Consider the following 21,296-nt stretch of genomic DNA (forward strand, 5'->3'; position numbering starts at 1 on the left):
TTTTTGAAAGAAAAGCCATTAAAATAACATCAAATTGATCAGAAATACAGTGTAGACATTGTTAATTGTACATTACTATTTACTATAATTCCTATCCAAGTTTGTGTGACATTGGCACAATATTTCCCACATTTTCTAACATCCCCCATCCAAGGTTTAAAGACAATATTGCAAATCTCATAAAGGCCATACCTAGATGTTTGAATGTGCTGTATTTTGCTGTATAGGCCTACCCCTATATACTTTTGCTGTATAGGCCTACCCCTATATACTTTTGCTGTATAGGCCTACCCCTATATACTTTTGCTGTATAGGCCTACCCCTATATACTTTTGCTGTATAGGCCTACCCCTATATACTTTTGCTGTATAGGCCTACCCCTATATACTTTTGCTGTATAGGCCTACCCCTATATACTTTTGCTGTATAGGCCTACCCCTATATACTTTTGCTGTATAGGCCTACCCCTATATACTTTTGCTGTATAGGCCTACCCCTATATACTTTTGCTGTATAGGCCTACCCCTATATACTTTTGCTGTATAGGCCTACCCCTATATACTTTTTCCATTATGATCTTATCTATTTTCCAAGATGATGATAAAGGCATAATTGTAACTGACACATTGTTGCACATCTTGACCCCATCTGCTTAACCCCGGCACGCCGCTGCCAGAGACGCTATCAATCATGTGCACCAGCACCTCCTCTTCTGTTTACTGTTCTCTGAAGCGGAGCATGATTTCTGGGCGGGGGCTGAGAGACTGACGGCAGTGATGCTCAGAACGAGTAGCCATTATTGACTTTACAAATAATTAATTTCAGAAAGAAGGTCTTGTAATATCGGTCGAGGTTTACTGTTTTCATTAACATTTGGCTCATATCACAATACATTTTGTTTTATTTATTTATTATTGGGAAGCACAGCCTACATGGATTTATACGGAAAGGTAAGATCTTACCAGCATCTATCTGTATAGCATCCAGGTTTAATGAGGCTATACAGAACTCCAAATACACATCATCATTACATTGAACAAATTAATGTAGTAGACTAAACGCACATTTGTGAAATGTAATATTGTTTATTCTAAAAGAATGCATAGTTTTTGCTAATGCCACAGAGGAAATGTTATAGTTGCCAAAATACTTCATTAGTAAAATGAAAATGGTCACAAAAATATTTTGTAAAAATGTTTATGCAGTCTTCATGTAGTTTTAAATGGTTTTCTTGAGCTTATCAAGAGTAATGCAGGGCCCACAGCTGTTGTCAAAGTGACTGTGTTGTATGCTGAATGATGTAGTCACATCGCTTTAATATTCCAATCTCCTGGAGCGCTTTTTGCATTATAAAGACTACAAGCCCCATATTGTGAACTTTGACGTCGTTGAACGTGCTTACTACGCTTTCCAACGGTTCAGCTTCGGGAAAACACGGGGACAGCTCCGAGGTGCTGAAATTGCCTCGGCTCAAACAGAACCGTCTCCAACAGTAAGAATTTATATAACAACAGCCTGATATATAAACTAGGAAAAGCCACTGACTGACACGAAGCCTTCGAATGAGGTTTGTTTGCTGTAATGTCGTCAGATATGTTTTCTTCATCATGTCATTTTTTCTAGACTGTGATATAATTTCGGAAAGAACTGGATTGACCTAGGGCGGCTACTATAGATTACAGTGTATTTGCGATTATCCAACATTCTGTGAGGTTTTAACCAATTTAAGAGGACTACATCTGTGTAGCAAAATGGAAGCGTGTATTTTCGTCGTCATCATAACATTTTAAAATGGAAATTAGCGCATTAAACACCTAAAATGATGTGTCCTTGTATAGCTTATTGCGTAAGGTAAAATTACATTTTGTTTACGAAACATTGTACCGTGTTGTTAATAGTGCAATTGTAGACTTGCTTGATGTAAAACCGAAAGCATCATTCTTCGTGTAACAGAACAAACAGAACAGGCACATGCTTGACATGGCAGATTGCTGAGGCACAGTGAAAACATTAAGGCTATTAGGAACAAAGATGTCTGCTGTAGCCTAGTTGTATTTTTGTAGAATGCTGACAAATGATGGCGAATTTTGCAAGAACGATTCAACATTCCACATTTTGTATTTGCTAGAGTCAGTAATTGGATTGTAGAATTGATTGGCATACCCCTTGATAAATCAAAGTCTAATTGATCAAACACCTTGTGAAGGATCTGACTGATGTTCATTGGCAGGCACATAGATGTGAGGATGTAGAACACAGGTGGACTCTTCAATTCCCCAGGGTGTGTAGTGCCTTTCTGGTTTATTCCACTAAGCCATCTGCTATCAGACACACAGTCTGTGTTTTTAACACCTAACTGAGAGACTGGTGTGTCAATCTGGTCTGAGCATTTCATATTAGTCTTACGTTAATCAGAGACACTCCATTTAGTATGAAATGTTACGTTTTGTATGGTATGTATTCATTTTGTGGTTGTTCACCACCCATTTCGTATATAATATATGTTACGAATTACAATTTATATTATATGTTACTGTAACAGTATAACTTTAGACCGTCCCTCGCCCATACCCGGGCACGAACCAGGGACTCTCTGCACACATCAACAACAGTCACCCTCGAAGCATTGTTACCCATCGCTCCACAAAAGCCGTGGACCTTGCAGAGCAAGGGGAACCACTACTTCAAGGTCTCAGAGCAAGTGACATCACCGATTGAAACGCTATTTAGCGCGCACCACCGCTAACTAGCTAGCCATTTCACATCCGTTACACTCACCCCCCTTTTGACCTCCTCCTTTTCCGCAGCAACCAGTGATCCGGGTCACGGCACCAATGTAACAGTATAACTTTAGACCGTCCCCTCGCCCCAACCTGGGCTCAAACCAGGAACCCTCTGCACACATCAACAACAGTCACCCACAAATCATCGTTACCCATCGCTCCACAAAAGTCACGGCCCTTGCAGAGCAAGGGGAACCACTACTTCAAGCTCTCAGAGCAAGTGACGTCACCGATTGAAACGCTATTTAGCGTGCACCACTGCTAACTAGCTAGCCGTTTCACATCCGTTACATACGAATTTGCCAAATGTACAATATGTTACACATTTGCAAAAGGTAGAATATGTAAACAATTTACAAAACGTATGATATGTTACTAGGTGGCTAACGTTAGCTAGCTGGCTAATATAGCTAGGCTAGGGTTAGGTTTAGAGGTTAGGGTTAAGGTTAAGGTTAGGATTAAGTTTAGGAGTTAGGTTAAAGGGTAAAGGTTAGGGGAAGGGTTATCTACAAGGGTTAAGGTTAGGGTTAGGGGATGGTTTAGCTAACATGCTAAGCAGTTGCAGAGTAGCTAAAAAGTAGTAAGTAGTTTAAAAGTTGATAATTAGCTCAAATGTTAAAGTTTACCCTGATGAGATTCGAACTCACAACCTTTGGGATGCTAGAGATTTGCGTTATATGACCAACCACACTACTTTTGTTTTGCCTTAAGTAACCCCTGTCCTATGTAACCATACCAAACGTAACATCATATTAGTTTGAGTGTCACAGGATTTACGTTTACTATGTTATGTCTAGTCTATGAAACCAGGCTGAGTCTGTGTGTGATTAGTTGAATAATTTATTCTTCTTTTACACGTCCTTAACGTCCCTCCTCCATGCAACATTTCTAAACCTTAAATAGTACCATTTCTAATTCCAATGAGTTGATTTTAAGTTTGTCATGACCTTTTACACTGTGACTCCTGATATTACCAGATGTCTGCCACTCAGGGGACCACTCAAGGGAAGGAGGGCGGGGACCAGAACTTTGATTACATGTTTAAGCTGCTGATCATTGGGAACAGCAGCGTGGGTAAAACCTCCTTCCTTTTCCGCTACGCTGACGACGCCTTCACCTCAGCCTTCGTCAGCACTGTGGGCATCGACTTCAAAGTCAAGACTGTCTACAAGAATGACAAGAGGATCAAATTGCAGATCTGGGTAAGTCTGTCTCTAAAGTCCAGGGTACTTACTATTGTAATAGATCATGTCTAATGTAAGTATAGCTTTTCAACTACAGTTTGGACAAATATCAGCTATTCATTCAACTGCAATATTGATCTTATCTTGCCTTGGTTAATGAACAGTAATTTTGATCATTTGATCTAAATACTCAACAGTATTAAGCTCAAAATGTCAATGCCAGTTTTAGTAGATTACCAGTGCTGTAAAATGGCTACATTCAAAACAGTTTAACAATGGCCAGAAAAGCCATTAAGCAGTGCTGAGCTTTTCAAGATGATTCTGCCTTTGCAACCACACACCAACTTACTTTTTTGCATGACATCATGGAGAAACTCAATACTTTGTATCTCTCATTGAAATCTATTTTGATATCACCAGCGTATTGCCACTAGCTCATAAGTAGTATGCATATTAGGAGACATCCTGACCTACAGTAGTCATAGGAACTATAGGCTCCTGTTAGAAGTTGCCCGCAGGCACAGCTCTAGTTTACATTATCCCAACCCTAACATTAACCATTAGAAGGAAAAATACATAAGAGACCATAAATCAGCCTCTAGAGGCAAATTCATTCTTCTCCTACAGGGGCTCGGCATCAGCCTAGAGTAGTCAATCTATTTCAGACATTGTCAGTCTCTCATCATTACAATTATGCACTCTCATTCATTCCCAAGGGGCTCGTAACTATTGAAATAATCAGTGTCTTCTCATGTAATTTGTATTCTAGCCTCCCAAGGAGTTTTTGGAGGACTAACCTAACAGTGGGCTAATGGAGGTTCTATTGAACATGAAACAAAAGCCTTTACTAATTGTTAAGGGGAGTCTGGAAAAATAAACTCCCCTGTCCAATCTCCCTTTCTTTTAACCGAATGACCCTGGTCTGTAAACCACATTAGACTGTCAATCCATAGCCAGGCCCCTTCCCCTGTCCCCTACTCTTGATCAATAACTATCTAGCACTGTGACAGGTTTTAACTAGATGGCTCATGGTTGGCCAAGCATTCATTCCCTCCATTTCTCCTGAGTAATTTGTTTTCAGAAAACACACTTGTAGTTAAACTTAACAAACATAATTGTTTGCTGCTTCAAATATTATGGTTACCAAGCAACTGGTATACTGACTTCTACATTGTTATAGATTTCTATGAGCCAACTAGGATCAAGTCACAATTACATTTGAGGTGGCTTGTGCCGCTTATCTGTATGAACAAGGCCTAGAGTGATTGAATGCGAGACAGGGCAACGTAGAGAACCGAGACAGGGCAATGTAGAGAACCGAGACAGGGCAACGTAGAGAACCGAGACAGGGCAACGTAGAGAACCGAGACAGGGCAATGTAGAGAACCGAGACAGGGCAATGTAGAGAACCGAGACAGGGCAACGTAGAGAACCGAGACAGGGCAACGTAGAGAACCGAGACAGGGCAATGTAGAGAACCGAGACAGGGCAATGTAGAGAACCGAGACAGGGCAATGTAGAGAACCGAGACAGGGCAATGTAGAGAACCGAGACAGGGCAATGTAGAGAACCGAGACAGGGCAATGTAGAGAACTGAGACAGGGCAATGTAGAGAACCGAGACAGGGCAATGTAGAGAACCGAGACAGGGCAATGTAGAGAACCGAGACAGGGCAACGTAGAGAACCGAGACAGGGCAACGTAGAGAACCTAGACAGGGCAATGTAGAGAACCGAGACAGGGCAATGTAGAGAACCGAGACAGGGCAACGTAGAGAACCGAGACAGGGCAATGTAGAGAACCGAGACAGGGCAATGTAGAGAACCGAGACAGGGCAATGTAGAGAACTGAGACAGGGCAATGTAGAGAACCGAGACAGGGCAATGTAGAGAACTGAGACAGGGCAATGTAGAGAACCGAGACAGGGCAATGTAGAGAACCGAGACAGATGGATGTGTCATCGTTAGCAGGATGCTTGTAACCCTTAGCTGAAGGACATCATCACTGAATAACACTCCTCTCAGACTGTGTTCCCCTCCTGTGGTTGGCCGACTTTGCCTAAGGCTCTTTTAATTAGGAGGTTTCGGAGATGGAAGAATTTGTTTCTGAGCAGCTCTGAGGCAGCTAAGGCTTCAGTTTAAAGCCTTCTTCCTCCAAACACCCACTCTTTCTCTCTCTTAGAGAGGCAATGCTGTTCGCTGTCATATTTACTGTCTGTTCCACCAATTCATTGGTCCCAGACAGGACTGTAGCAGTTAATCAGCTGATTTGCATGGGACACAAATCACACACACTTTATCAGGAAGCAGAAAAGCAGGGTTGAATGTAAACAGTTTAAATTATGAGTAATAAGGGTAATTGTTTTTTGTCAGTGAAGGAAAGACAAGCAGGTTCTAACAGAGGCAGAATTGCCAGAGAGAGCATTCAAATGAATAGCTCTAGGTTGTCTAATTGGGCGTTTTGAGAGAACTGTTCCTTCAGTGGTCATTTTATAATAATGGATGATGTCCTTGTTGGATTTACAATATTAAACACATGTGAAATAGTGTGTCATAGTCATTTGCAAATACAGTTACGTTTACTGGTTATAGTTTTATGTATTATCATAATCATGTTTGAGTACTGTACTATTCGAGCCACAGTATACCAGAATTGACCAGTAAGATTCAATCCCTACTGTCACTCTGCACTGACTGTACTAAATGTTCTGTCCATTTCTTGGGCTTATTCACACTGGGGTCCATGGTGATGCATAAACAAACGCAGTCAGGTAGTTTCTAATGGAACTCCTGTTCACTGGACTCAGCAGGATTTTTCTGTCTTGCTGTTTCTTTTAGCTAAGAACAAGCAAAGCTGCACACTCAAATAACCCAGAGATAAAAAAGGTCATCGTCAGGCACTTTGCCCTGAATCGATATTGTAATGAAGTGTGTGGATGCATACAGTCTGTCCTCAGTATTCAGCCAAGAGGAAAGTCAGCAGTCAAAGCATTGTTTAGATTCATGTTTAATGTAAAGTAATGTCACAGTCTGCCAAACAAGAGAACCATTAGCACAATGTGTGAAAAAGGCTCAAATGATTTCCTTTCAAAACATTATATAGGACTCAGTAATTATTTAGGCCTACTGTGCATATTGTATTGTACAACAAATAACACACACACACCTGTACACCCTCATGCATGTGTATAAGTAGGTGCACATACAATACATCAATGTGTTAGTGTGTATTATTGCGGGTTTCCATTGCTCAGCCCAGCTGCTGTATGAAGGAGATGGAGGCAGGCAGCCTTTGAGCTGTGTGTGCTTTTGAAGGTCAGAGATGTCCTCTGGCCACCACACAGACATAATTATAGCCATATTCACAGAGCAGAGCAGGTCTCTCTGGAGCTAATGTAACCCAGCACTGTTTTGGCTTAGAATCCCCTACAGAACACAGATGACAGATAGTTTTAGTGTTTTCGCAAAAGGACAGTGGGATTTTGACCCCTCCAACGACCTACTTCAAACATGAGTTGGAAATCAGACAAAATGGCCATTTGCCATTTTCCTTTTGATGAATCAGACAGTCTGCTACATGACTGATATGCTATCTAGAGTACCAGCTATGACAATCAATAGCCCCTATACAATATGTTTACTGTAAGCCCATAGACATTACATAATACAATATGGCACTTCCAGTAGGCCTCAGCCACCACAGTGGCTTTACTGGGGAGACTTGAACCTCTAGAATCTGTAAATAGATAATGACCTTCCTATCAATGACAGCCATGCAGCATACATGATAATCATAGCCGGCCAAACCAGTCAGCGATGCATTATGCATATGATAATCACAACCAGCCAAACCGGTCCAGAATAAATACACACATGAAGGATGGGAGACTTTCTCTGTGACTAACTGTTAGTTATCTGTGTGACTGTGTATGTGTGTGTCTGTGTGTCTATGCATGTGCATTTGTTTGTGACCAGCAATAATAATGTTCTGTATCTCTCCAGGACACGGCAGGGCAGGAGCGGTACCGGACCATCACCACTGCTTACTACCGCGGAGCCATGGGCTTCATCCTTATGTATGACATCACAAACGAGGAGTCCTTCCATTGTGTGCAGGACTGGTGAGTTTTACTGGGGTACAAAACATTTTCACCCTCTCTAGGAGGAAAACGGGGGCCAAATAGCATATGTTTCTTTTCTCATCGAAAGCCAATACGTACCAACAATACATCAGCACGTTGGTAAGACTGCAATGTTGTGTCAGTACATCACGCATCATGAAATACACGAGGGAAGGAAGCAACTTCAGATGCCATGTTATGTTATGGATTAAGTACTGTTTATCTTAACCACATTCTCAGAATGACTACATATCTTTATGGACAAGGACAACAGAAGAGGTGTGTTGTTGTTGGGTTGTATTGAGACAGGATGAGTATAAGATTTCTCCCTGCGAAGAAACAGACCCAAATAGCTGACCTTCATCCCTTTCTGTATCTCCTTATCTAAGCGTATTGATTAGAGCGCTTGCTGTCAGAGAGCCACTAGCCCACCTGTGTGGGGGTCCCTGGGAAGGTCGGGCAAAGTCATGAATCGCTGTCTTTGTAAACCACACAAGCTATTTCCATCTGAATACTGAATACCTACACTAACCTGTACTGTGTGTTTCCTGTACCCTGGATTCAACATGATTTATTCAGGACTGGAAATAAGAACACAAGAGGAGTCTATTTCATCAGTCACAAACAATAGGTTTCTGGGATAAAGTCTACCAGAATGTTGATGGATGCACTTGACAAAACTATGAACTGTCTCAAGGTGAAACAAAAAGAGTGTTGGCATTGTGTGTGGGGCATAATGTGTAGAAATGAGACTGGTTAAACATCTCTGTTCACTGTGGTTGTGTAATGTAATATGAACAAAAATATAAAGATGCAACAATTTCAACAATTTTACTGAGTTACAGTTCATATAAGGAAATCAGTCAATTGAAGTAAATTCTTTAGGCCCTGATCTATGGATTTCACATGACTGGGCAGGGGCGCAGCCTTGGGTGAGCCTGGGAGGGCATAAGCCCACCCACTGGGGAGCCAGGCCCAGCCAATCAGAATGAGTTTTTCCCCAGAAAAGGGATTTATTACAGATAGAAATACTCCTCAGTTTCATCAGCTGTCTGGAGGCTGGTCTCCGACAATCCCGCAGGGGAAGAAGCTGGATGTGGAGTTCCTGAGCTGGCATGGCTACACGTGGTCTGCGGTGGTGATGCCTGTTGGATGTACTGCCAAATTCTCTACAACAGCATTGGAGTCAGCTTATGGTAGATAAATGAACATTAAATTATCGGGCAACAGCTCTGGAGGACATTCCTGCAGTCAGCATGCCAATTGCTTGCTCCCTCAAAACTTGAGACATCTGTGGCATTGTGTTGTGTGACAAAACTGCACATTTTAGAGTGGCCTTTTATTGTCCCCAGCACAAGGTACACCTGTGTAATAATCATGCTGGTTAATCAGCTTCTTGATATGCCACATCTGTCAGGTAGATGGATTATCTTGGCAAAGGAGAAATTCTCACTAACAGGGATGTAAACAAATGTGTGCACAACATTTGAGTGAAAATAAGCTTTTTGTGCATATGGAACATTTCTGGGATCTTTTATTTCAGCTCATGAAACATGGGACCAACACTTTACATGCATTTATATTTTTGTTTTGTATAGTTACAGTAGCTAATGACTGGTATTATCCTGGAGCTGTTCAAATCACTGAACTTTTTCTCTAGACCAGGTATTCCCAAACTGGGGTAATGCCGTCGGGGGCACACCAAATAAAAATGTGATTCACCTTTTTTTTTTTTTTACATTTCTTCACATTTTCTTATTTCTCTGTGATGTGTTTCTTTATTTCTATGTTTTGGCCAGGTATGGTTCTCAATTAGGGACAGCTGTCTATCGTTGTCTCTGACTGAGAATCATACTTAGGTAGCCCTTTTTCCCTCCTTTCAGTGTGGGTAGTTAACTTTGTTAGAGGCATCATAGTCCTGTTAAGCTTCACGGTCATTTTGTATTGTTTATGGTTTTTGTTGGCGACATTCTAAATAAAAGGAATATGTACGCTCACCACGCTGCACTTTGGTCCGCTTCTTACGACGTCCGTGACAATTTGCCAAGGCAGGATACTCTGGCAGTGGCTTCTGATTAAATTATATTTTCACAGAACCTCTTGTTGCAATTTCAATGAGGCTCTCTTGTTCAAATATCGGTAAGTGGACTGGAGGCAGGGCATGAAAGGGATAACGAATCCAGTTGTTTGTGTCATCCGTTTTGGGAAAGTACCTACGTAATTGCGCACCCAACTCACTATATCACATTTGACATTGTCCATCAGCTTGAGTTCATTTGCACAAAAAAAATCATACATTGATGGAAAGACCTGTGTGTTGTCCTTGTTAATGCAGACAGAGAAGAGCTCCAACTTCTTAATCATAGCCTCAGTTTCGTACTGCACATTGAATATAGTTGAGGAGAGTTCCTGTAATCCTAGATTCAGATCATTCAGGTGAGAAAAAACATCACCCAGTTAGGCCAGTCGTGTGAGAAACTCGTCATCATGCAAGCGGTCAGACAAATGAAAATTATGGTCAGTAAAGAAAACTTTAAGCTCATCTCTCAATTAAAAAAAACATGGCAATACTTTGCCCCTTGATAACCACCGCACTTCTGTATGTTGTAAAAGCGTTACATGGTCGCTTCCCATATCATTGCATAGTGCAGAAAATACACGAGAGATCAGGGGCCTTGCTGTAACAAAGTTAACCATTTTCACGGTAGTGTCCAAATGTCTTTCAAGCTGTCAGGCTTGCTGCGGCCCCGGACTGGGCACCCTCGCTGGAGGCTCCGGACTGGAGGACGTCGCTGGAGGCTCCGGACTGGAGGCCGTCGCTGGAGGCTCCGGACTGGAGGCCGTCGCTGGAGGCTCCGGACTGGAGCGCGCCGCTGGAGGAGCCGGACTGGAGGCCGTCGCTGGAGGCTCCAGACTGGAGGCCGTCGTTGGAGGCTTCGTGCCATGACTCCTCACTGGAGGCTTCGTGCCATGGATCATCACTGGAGGCTTCGTGCCATGACTCCTCACTGGAGGCTTCGTGCCATGGATCATCACTGGAGGATTCTTGCCATGGATCATCACTGGAGGCTTCTTGCCTGGACCATCACTGGAGGCTTTGTGCCATGGACCATCACTGGAGGCTTCTTGCCATGGATCATCACTGGAGGCTTCGTGCCATGGATCATCACTGGAGGCTTCGTGCCATGGATCATCACTGGAGGCTTCTTGCCATGGACCATCACTGGAGGCTTCTTGCCATGGACCATCACTGGAGGCTTCGTTCTGGGGGCAGGCACAGGACTCACCAGACTGGGGAGACATACTGGAGGCTTGGTTCTGGGTGCAGGCACAGGACTCACCAGGCTGGGGAGACATATTTGTTCTTGGTGGAGGCACCGGATACACTGGGCCGTGGAGGTGCACTGGAGGTCTCGAGCATAGCCTGCACAACCCGTCCTGGCTGGATGGTTATCTTTGCCCTGCAAATGCGGGGCGCTGGCACAGGATGCACTGGGCTGTGCAGACGTATCGGAGACACAGTGCACAGAGCCGGCGCAGGATATCCTGGGCTGAAGAGACGCACTGGAGACCAGGCGCGCTGAGCCGGCACCATCCTTCCTGGCTGGATGCTCACCCTAGCCCGGCAGATGCGGGGAGCTGGGATGTAGTGCACCGGGCTGTGAACACGCACTGGAGACACCGTGCGCTCCACCGCACAACACTGTGCCTGACCAGTACCACGCTTCTCCCCACAGTAAGCACAGGGAGTTGGCTCAGGTCGGGCTTCCTAGCTAGCCGTGTTCCCTCGTAACGATGGGCCCCTTTACCAGCTGGCTGCTTCCACCTGTTCCCATGGATGGCGATCCCTTCCGGCCAGGATCTCCTCCCATGTCCAGGATCCTTTGCCGTCCAGGATGTCATCCCATGTCCAGTCCTCCTTTTTACCACACTGCTTGGTCCTTTTGTGGTGGGTAGTTCTGTCACGGACGTCGTAAGAAGTGGACCAAAGTGCAGCGTACATATTCCTTTTATTTAGAATGTCGCCAACAAAAACCATAAACAATACAAACGACCGTGAAGCTTAACAGGGCTATGATGCCTCTAACAAAGTTAACTACCCACACCGAAGGGAGGGAAAAAGGGCTACCTAAGTATGATTCCCAATCAGAGACAACGATAGACAGCTGTCCCTGATTGAGAACCATACCCGGCCAAAACATAGAAATAAAGGAACATAGAAAATAAAACATAGAATGCCCATCCCACATCACACCCTGACCTAACCGCTGTTAAGACACTGATGCCCTTTGCAACCACGTACCTATGTGAGAGTGGATTCTCGGCCCTCACTAGCATGAAAATGAAATACTAGCACAGACTGTGTATGGAAAAATAATGAGACTCTCTTTAATACAACCCAACATTGCAGAGTTATGTGTATCCTTTCAATTCACAATTTTTGATGAACAAATAAGGTATTATATTTAAGATGGCTAAATAAAGAGCAAAATTATTGATTATTATTATATTATTATTTTTGTCCTGGTCCTATCAGAGTTCTTTGTCACTTCCCACGAGACGGGTTGTGACAAAAACTCACACTCATTCTTATGTTTAATAAATGTATCTTATAGTGTGTGTGTGGCAGGCTTACAATGATGGCAAAAGACAACATTTGAGAGTGAGCTGACCCTGGTGCTAGAGGGGGTACGCAGCTGGAGGTTGAATGGAGGTACGGGTTGAATGGAGGTACGGGAATATAAAACGTTTGGGAACCACTGCTCTAGAGCATAGAGCAGACAGAGCACAAGAATGCTTTATCATTCTATCCAACAACCTAAACATACTTCTTCTAATGGTAGGTTTTTATTCCATTCTCTATTATTCTTCCTGGTTACAAGGTTTAGGGCAAAGATGCATTGTTTCCATGGCAACGGCTCCTTCCCTGCCAGGCTTTATGTGAATGAGCTCGTGTCCTGACACAAACTCATTTCCTGTGTATGACGCAGTTGTCTCCTAATAGGGACGAAGGCACGCCTATGCTCTTCACAGAAATAGACGCTGCTGCACCTCTCCTCTTCTCTCCTCTCCTGGTTATTGATAACTGAAACACATAACTAATAATTGTGAGAGATAAACATAGACATCGGTAATCATTTTGACACTAAATATAGGATAACCTAGAGGTCAATTATATGTAAACATTTAATGCAAACCTCAGTTCAGAAAAGCTGTTTTTTACTGGGATGTGATTTTGTGTTATAGCAGTCAATAGCCAGATGTGAATTGACCTATATCTCAACTCCTATGACCAGTCTGATCTGGACTGAGCAGTGCTGACATCACAGTACATTATTGTGTTCCGCTGGTGCTCTGGCCTTCTTTCTGTGTGGCCACAGGGGAAATGTGTTCCTGAAATGTTTCTCCCAGATTCCAGTCCGACTGTAGCACCTCATTGTCCTGATCTGATGATATAGGAGGTGTGTTGTTTTCACTGTATCAGCTTATCACTTATAGCGTCTAGTAGATAGATGCAGTGCTCTGTTTTGAGTTTTAGTTCCTGTTTTCTTCTGTTCATGTGTGTGTGTATGTGCATGTGCAGGTCGACCCAGATTAAGACCTATTCGTGGGACAACGCCCAGGTGGTGTTGGCTGGGAACAAATGTGACATGCAGGAGGAGAGGGTGGTGGCTGCAGACAGTGGGAGACAACTGGCAGAACAACTGGGTGAGCTGCTGTCATTTCATTGATCAGGGACACTTTATATAAGCAGAGATAAAAGAATGAACACATTGAAACATCAACAGTCAGATACAGTGCCTTGCGAAAGTATTCTGCCCCCTTGAACTTTGCGACCTTTTGCCACATTTCAGGCTTCAAACATAAAGATATAAAACTGTATTTTTTTGTGAAGAATCAACAACAAGTGGGACACAATCATGAAGTGGAACGACATTTATTGGATATTTCAAACTTTTTTAACAAATCAAAAACTGAAAAATTGGGCGTGCAAAATTATTCAGCCCCTTTACTTTCAGTGCAGCAAACTCTCTCCAGAAGTTCAGTGAGGATCTCTGAATGATCCAATGTTGACCTAAATAACTAATGATGATAAATACAATCCACCTGTGTGTAATCAAGTCTCCGTATAAATGCACCTGCACTGTGATAGTCTCAGAGGTCCGTTAAAAGCGCAGAGAGCATCATGAAGAACAAGGAACACACCAGGCAGGTCCGAGATACTGTTGTGAAGAAGTTTAAAGCCAGATTTGGATACAGAAATATTTCCCAAGCTTTAAACATCCCAAGGAGCACTGTGCAAGCGATAATATTGAAATGGAAGGAGTATCAGACCACTGCAAATCTACCAAGACCTGGCCGTCCCTCTAAACTTTCAGCTCATACAAGGAGAAGACTGATCAGAGATGCAGCCAAGAGGCCCATGATCACTCTGGAAGAACTGTAGAGATCTACAGCTGAGGTGGGAGACTCTGTCCACAGGACAACAATCAGTCGTATATTGCACAAATCTGGCCTTTATGGAAGAGTGGCAAGAAGAAAGCCATTTCTTAAAGATATCCATAAAAAGTGTTGTTTAAAGTTTGCCACAAGCCACCTGGGAGACACACCAAACATGTGGAAGAAGGTGCTCTGGTCAACTTTTTGGCAACAATGCAAAATGTTATGTCTGGCGTAAAAGAAACACAGCTCATCACCCTGAATACACCATCCCCACTGTCAAACATGGTGGTGGCAGCATCATGGTTTGGGCCTGCTTTTCTTCAGCAGGGACAGGGAAGATGGTTAAAATTGATGGGAAGATGGATGGAGCCAAATACAGGACCATTCTGGAAGAAAACCTGATGGAGTCTGCAAAAGACCTGAGACTGGGACGGAGATTTGTCTTCCAACAAGACAATGATCCAAAACATAAAGCAAAATCTACAATGGAATGGTTCAAAAATAAACATATCCAGGTGTTAGAATGGCCAAGTCAAAGTCCAGACCTGAATCCAATCGAGAATCTGTGGAAAGAACTGAAAACTGCTGTTCACAAATGCTCTCCATCCAACCTCACTGAGCTCGAGCTGTTTTGCAAGGAGGAATGGGAAAAAATTTCAGTCTCTCGATGTGCAAAACTGATAGAGACATACCCCAAGCGACTTACAGCTGTAATCGCAGCAAAAGGTGGCGCTCCAAAGTATTAACTTAAGGGGGCTGAATAATTTTGCATGCCCAATTTTTCAGTTTTTGATTTGTTAAAAAAGTTTGAAATATCCAATAAATGTCGTTCCACTTCATGATTGTGTCCCACTTGTTGTTGATTCTTCACAAAAAAAATACAGTTTTATATCTTTATGTTTGAAGCCTGAAATGTGGCAAAAGGTCGCAAAGTTCAAGGGGGCCGAATACTTTCGCAAGGCACTGTAGATACGAAGATCTATAATGCTTCAGCTCATTCTGATTCGCAGCACCAGTGCCTACATGGGCTTCTGTAAGTCCATTGACTTATTGTAAGCATGACCTACAGTATTTGACAGCCTTACATTTCCACTAAGACATTACGTCAAGAGATTTCTGAATGTGGATAATTTACTTATTGTAAACATCGCCAACAATATATTATTCTGTCTCTCTATCCCTTCACAGGTTTTGAGTTCTTTGAGACAAGTGCCAAGGACAACATCAACGTCAAGCAGACCTTCGAGCGCCTCGTTGACATCATCTGTGACAGGATGTCCGAAAGCTTGGACACTGACACCGCCGTTACCATGGGAACACCCAGCGCCAAACTGACAGACAGCGCCCCGCCCCTCCAGCAGCCCGCCTGCAACTGTTAGTGGTTCCTCCCAGTTACTGTGTCGCCAAGATACCCAGTCCCTTAGATGTAGTCTGCATCCTAAATTACATCCTATTACCTATTTCAGAGTTTCTTAAACTATGGGTTGGGACACAAAATGGGGCCTGGGTATGTGAGAGGTGAGTCGCATTATAGAATACATCTATAATCACACACAATTTCTTCTTAATATGAGTCGGAGGACGATTTGGTTCACGGGATGATGGTACATTTTTTATTTGGGTCTTGAGCTGAAAAAGTTTAAGAACCCCTGCCTTATATAATGCACTACTTGAGCAGGACCCACATAGTGCTCTTGTCAAAAGTAGTTCACTATGTAGGGAATAGGGTGCTATTTTGGATACAGACAGTCTTAAAGGTACAATGCCGATATTTTTTTTATCTTAATATCGTATAATTTCTGGGTAACAATAAAATACCTTACTGTTATTGTTTTCAATTCAAATGGTAAAAAATAAACAAAAATAGCTTCTTAGCAAAGAGCAATTTCTCAAGCAAGAATTTTGCTATGGCAAGTGGTCTTGGGAGTGGTCTGAGTGGGGAGGGGAAAACTGAAAACTAGCTGTTATTGGCAGAGAGGTTTGGAACTCTCTTTCTTATTGGTCTATTTCCTAATTTAACGCCTGGTGTTGTCAATAGGCAGGCCAAAACTCCATTCCACCAAAACAGGCTGAAATTTCAGGCGGCCTTTTCAAACTGCTCTTACACTAAAAGGGCATTACCATAATTTACACAGTCACAGTATTATTCCAACCTCATAGTATGGAAATATATATAAAACACAGGAAATCACATTTTTTACTGTACTGGGCCTTTAAAGCAGGGGTGCACAACTAAAGTCCTGGATGGCTGCTGTGAAGGCTGACTTTCCTCCTTGCCTTTTAGTCAGAGATTGACCAGTGTAGCTGCTGTAGGTGCACTGTCTGGCCAATCAGTGACAGTAGTTGATCAATTAAGTGCCAGGATGGAAGGAAAACCAGCAGGACTTCGTCCCTAGTGGACTGGGGTTGTTCACACTTGTCTTTCTGTATCCTGCACTGTAACAGAAAACTGTAATTTATTCAGTCATTTTGAGTATGATCATTAGTAAAATACTCTGAAACTTTTTACTACAGCATACTGTATATTATGGTACATTGTGGGAAAACGTTTTGGTCGGAGAAGTCATTGCTTTGTTTCGAATGGTACCGTAATTCCCCCGCACAGAATACAGCACCATACCGTATCTTTTGAGCGCCAAAAACCTTTTGACCACTAATGGGTGCATGGTATTGTTGTGCATCTCAAAAATGATATTTTTGTTTTTGTTTCGCTGTTGAATCAGGCCCTAAATGTTCTGCATGTCAGCATTCAAGTTTTCAAGATATTGAAAACGCATCATACTGTGACACTTTCGGTATTTTGAAAGTTCATTATCTTGAAAACTTGATTGCTGACATGCAAAAAAATAAGGGACTGTATCATCGGTGGACTAATGAAAAACATACAGAAAGGTAATATTCCCTTTAACATATTTTGAGGCTTGCACCTGCATGTGAGAATGCTGTACCAATTTGACTGCTATGTGGTGATAGTGACCCATTCATTCATAATGTATAGTGGACAGATTAGAGTGGCAGCAAGTCAAACCTTAAGTGGTTGAGCATGTTGCCAGGTCCTTTTGGTCTGTTTTGCCCTGTAGTTGCTGTCAGTTTGGAAACCTTGGTTAAGGCCTCTAGATGGGCATGTGATACAAAACACCAAATATGAATTAATATGATATAATGTGTAAACACTTTACATAGCAGCCAACTTGCTTGCACCACTCCATTGTAATTACAGTAAAATACTGTAAAGTACAAACCCCTCTCCTAAATGAATTTCATTAATCCATTCATTCATTCTGATTACGGTAGAATGAACTTTTTTGTAGTATAATAGGGTACATTTTACGGTATTGTACTGTATGTGTCATTACCAAGTACTTGCATTGATACAGTATTTATATAATAGTAGGTGTACTGTAATATGAAATACAGATTTAGACTTGCCACTGAGCTGCCTGTAAGTTACTGTCAAATTCACAGCAACTCCTTTACAGTGTGGTGTGTTATCCGACCGCTTTTATCATTGAACATCAATGGCAATCAACTAGCCTTGGTGCCAGTTTGTTTCTGCTCTCTTGCCAACTCTTTATGGAATTGTGGAGTTGGCAAGAGCACAGATCAGTGCCCAGGCTAGCAATCAATGTATGTCCCTCTCCATAGCTGTGTTGAGGAACAGATACACACTTCACACCTTTACCTGGAAACACAGAGGGTCAATATAAGTCTGAGTCGATGTAGGCCTATTATAGTGTGGCTGATAATAGGACATTACAAACATACATTATTCTCTTTAGCTTACCATACAATATTTACAAAAATGATGCTTGTAAAGGCTTTTAGAATTCAATGTGTGGTCAATGCACGTACTGCACAGTAGCTTTCCAGCTGGCTTCAAAGACTTGTTATCAATTGTAATTCTGTGAGGAGAACCCATAGCTGTCACTGTTTTTACTGTCCATCGTAAAACCTGCCGGACACACAGTTATAATCAGTGCTTTCATTTATTTATCCTTCTATTTATGTATTTATTTGATTTTGTATGTATTGTTGTTACATAGTCTTCTGCCACAGCCAAACTATATCATTAAGTGTACTGTATACAAACTGGTAGGTAGTAGTGATTTCTGTTTGCAGTTTGTGTGTGCGTGCGTGACCGTGTGCCTGTGTGTTTTAGGAAAAATTAATGAGTGTGGCTGTGTGAGTACTTTCAATCATCTACCTTGGATAAAAACAAATGTGGCCTTTTAGTATTTCCAACATGGCCTCTTCTCCTTTGTGCTCACCTGCCGCATTTATTTCATATTTAATGAATATACTATACATGCATTGTGTCTATGTGAGTACTGTATTATACTGTACATGTGTTTTGTAGTAATAGTCCTGATGTGTGATCTGATGAGTGTCTGCATTTCTGCTAAACTGAATAGATCCTCTTTTCCTAGCCTTAATAAGAATAATACAAGTGTGATGTCAAATAGCCAATAACCTAAGTTGTGTTTTTATACCCAGACCCTTACATTTAGCTTTACCCAAACAATAAACCCTTCCCTCATTTCCAGCAGATTGACATTTCTTGTTTTGAATCTTGCCCTGGAGGCAGAACTGAGTGGTTTCTGCTAGATAGGCCAGCTGCAAAGTAGAAATGGTCTATGTTGTAGAAATTTATGAAAACAAACATGTGATTTTTGGTCTTAATTTAAGGTTAGGGTTAGGCATTAGGTTTAGCAATGTGGTTAAGGTTAGGGTTAAGGTAAGTTTAAAATCAGATTTTATGAATTTGTGGCTGTGCCACCTAGTGACCACTCTGCAGAGCTGCCTCCAGTACATGATTTATGTCAATAAATACCAACCTACTCATTTCCACTTCTCAAGAGAAATTAAAACATATAATTCACAAATTAAACACAGCCAAGATATGATATGTTATGACCGATGGATACTGAAGCCATGATAGATAGTCTGTCTGACTGGATAAACAGCAATATTCTATGAAACAGACAAAACATCCATATTTCATATACCTGCTCCAGTATATGGGTTCCCTTTTATAAGAAACTAGTGCACCTTTTCCACATCCCTGACCAGCTTAGGGATCATGTTATTATTGTCACTCCATCCTTGGCTGAAGCAAATTGTCCTTTACATCGAGAATGTCCTATAAATCCCAGTAAAGATAATCTCTTCTATATATTAAGTGAATAGTTACATTGATCCTTTAGCTACAAATTACCTAGAAACAGAATAGTAAAAATATATAATTGTGCCAAAAAACTGGCTGTAGTTTGTTTTGCGCCGTCTAGAGTTTCTGCATAGAAAAATGAAGGTTCAGAAATGTTGCATGAAGACATTGAATTATCTATATTTCTATCTATAAAGGTGTATATTGTCTATGATTAAGTGCATCCTCATAGCTTTGTCTGTGGGGTGCAATGGGCCAACAAGTGCAATATTCTATGAATGATTTCCTGTACATAGTACTCCTAGTAGTTATACCTGCAGTAGAGTGACTGTTCTAATGTTCTTGTTGTACTGTATGGCACTGCAAGCATCACACACACTAAATATGTGCTTTATCTGGGATTCGCTGTGAGGTGAAGTAGTGTGTGTGTGTGTGTGTGTGTGTGTGTGTGTGTGTGTGTGCGTGTGTGTGTGTTACTTATTGTACATGTTGACCTTTTCTACTGATGTATTCATGTACTATTTACTATATACTGTTCTTGTTAGCTAACTGTTGGTGAACTCGTACTATACGTCAAGATGCAGTGTTGTGAAAGATAGTCAGGGAAATTAGTATATGCCATATGCCGTACTGATATTAAGTCTATGTGATAAAAAAGGGAAATATCTCAACTCAAACATGATGTCTGTGTGAGACATTATTATTTACCTGTACATCAATAATAGGCATTATCCTGCTGAGTTTGAGACTACTGACATCGCTCCATTCAAATCCCCTGTCATCTACTTCTTCATCTGTGATCATGTACAGTATATTCATGACTGCCACTGGCCGGTGAAAAGCCACTTCAACATGTCATTACTGATGAAGGCTTAAGATGATAATAATGAATAACAATAATAATAATAATAATAATTCATTGTACTTATGAAGTGCTTTTAAAGAACTTGAAGAGGCTTTACATGAAACTATAGTATACTCACGCTCTGGTCACCTCATTAAAGTGTGGACTGATATTAAACTGGATATATTATTTGTACCTTTAAGTGCAAGCAATGTACAAACTATGTTTTTGAGATGATAGGAAATAAACTAATTGTACTCATGTCATGTGTGTATTGTGTTTGTGTGTGGAGATCCATTGGCTACCTCTTGAGATCGGTGTTCAGCTTGTCAGTGTGTTTGTGTGTGGAGATCCATTCGCTCCCTCTTGAATATCGGTGTTCAGCTTGTCAGTGTGTTTGTGTGTGGAGATCCATTCGCTCCCTCTTGAGATCGGTGTTCAGCTTGTCAGTGTGTTTGTGTGTGGAGATCCATTCGCTCCCTCTTGAATATCGGTGTTCAGCTTGTCAGTGTGTTTGTGTGTGGAGATCCATTGGCTCCCTCTTGAGATCGGTGTTCAGCTTGTCAGTGTGTTTGTGTGTGGAGATCCATTCGCTCCCTCTTGAGATCGGTGGTCAGCTTGTCAGTGTGATCACTCTATTTCTAGAGAAAGTATGCCTCCTAAGGGACAAACTGGGGAAGTTAATATTTTACAAGTTCTACCCATTCAAGAAGAATTCAGCTGGTTTTGCTGCCTGTGTCCTGTATCACCAAACTGTG

The 21,296-nt window shown here is 41.9% G+C and overlaps 1 protein-coding gene across 1 annotated transcript; it reads left to right on the top strand.

Moving 5' to 3' along the window:
• The first annotated feature begins 1,421 nt into the window (after positions 1–1,421).
• On the top strand, positions 1,422–20,800 carry rab3c (RAB3C, member RAS oncogene family). The gene is made up of 5 exons (XM_020488785.2): positions 1,422–1,567; positions 3,761–3,985; positions 7,968–8,086; positions 13,671–13,795; positions 15,719–20,800. The coding sequence occupies exons 2-5, from the start codon at positions 3,761–3,763 to the stop codon at positions 15,907–15,909; spliced, it is 660 nt and encodes a 219-aa protein (XP_020344374.1). The 5' UTR covers positions 1,422–1,567; the 3' UTR covers positions 15,910–20,800.
• The last annotated feature ends 496 nt before the right edge of the window (positions 20,801–21,296 follow it).

The sequence above is a fragment of the Oncorhynchus kisutch genome, linkage group LG8 (assembly GCF_002021735.2).
Source record: "Oncorhynchus kisutch isolate 150728-3 linkage group LG8, Okis_V2, whole genome shotgun sequence".
Lineage (NCBI taxonomy): Eukaryota > Metazoa > Chordata > Actinopteri > Salmoniformes > Salmonidae > Oncorhynchus > Oncorhynchus kisutch.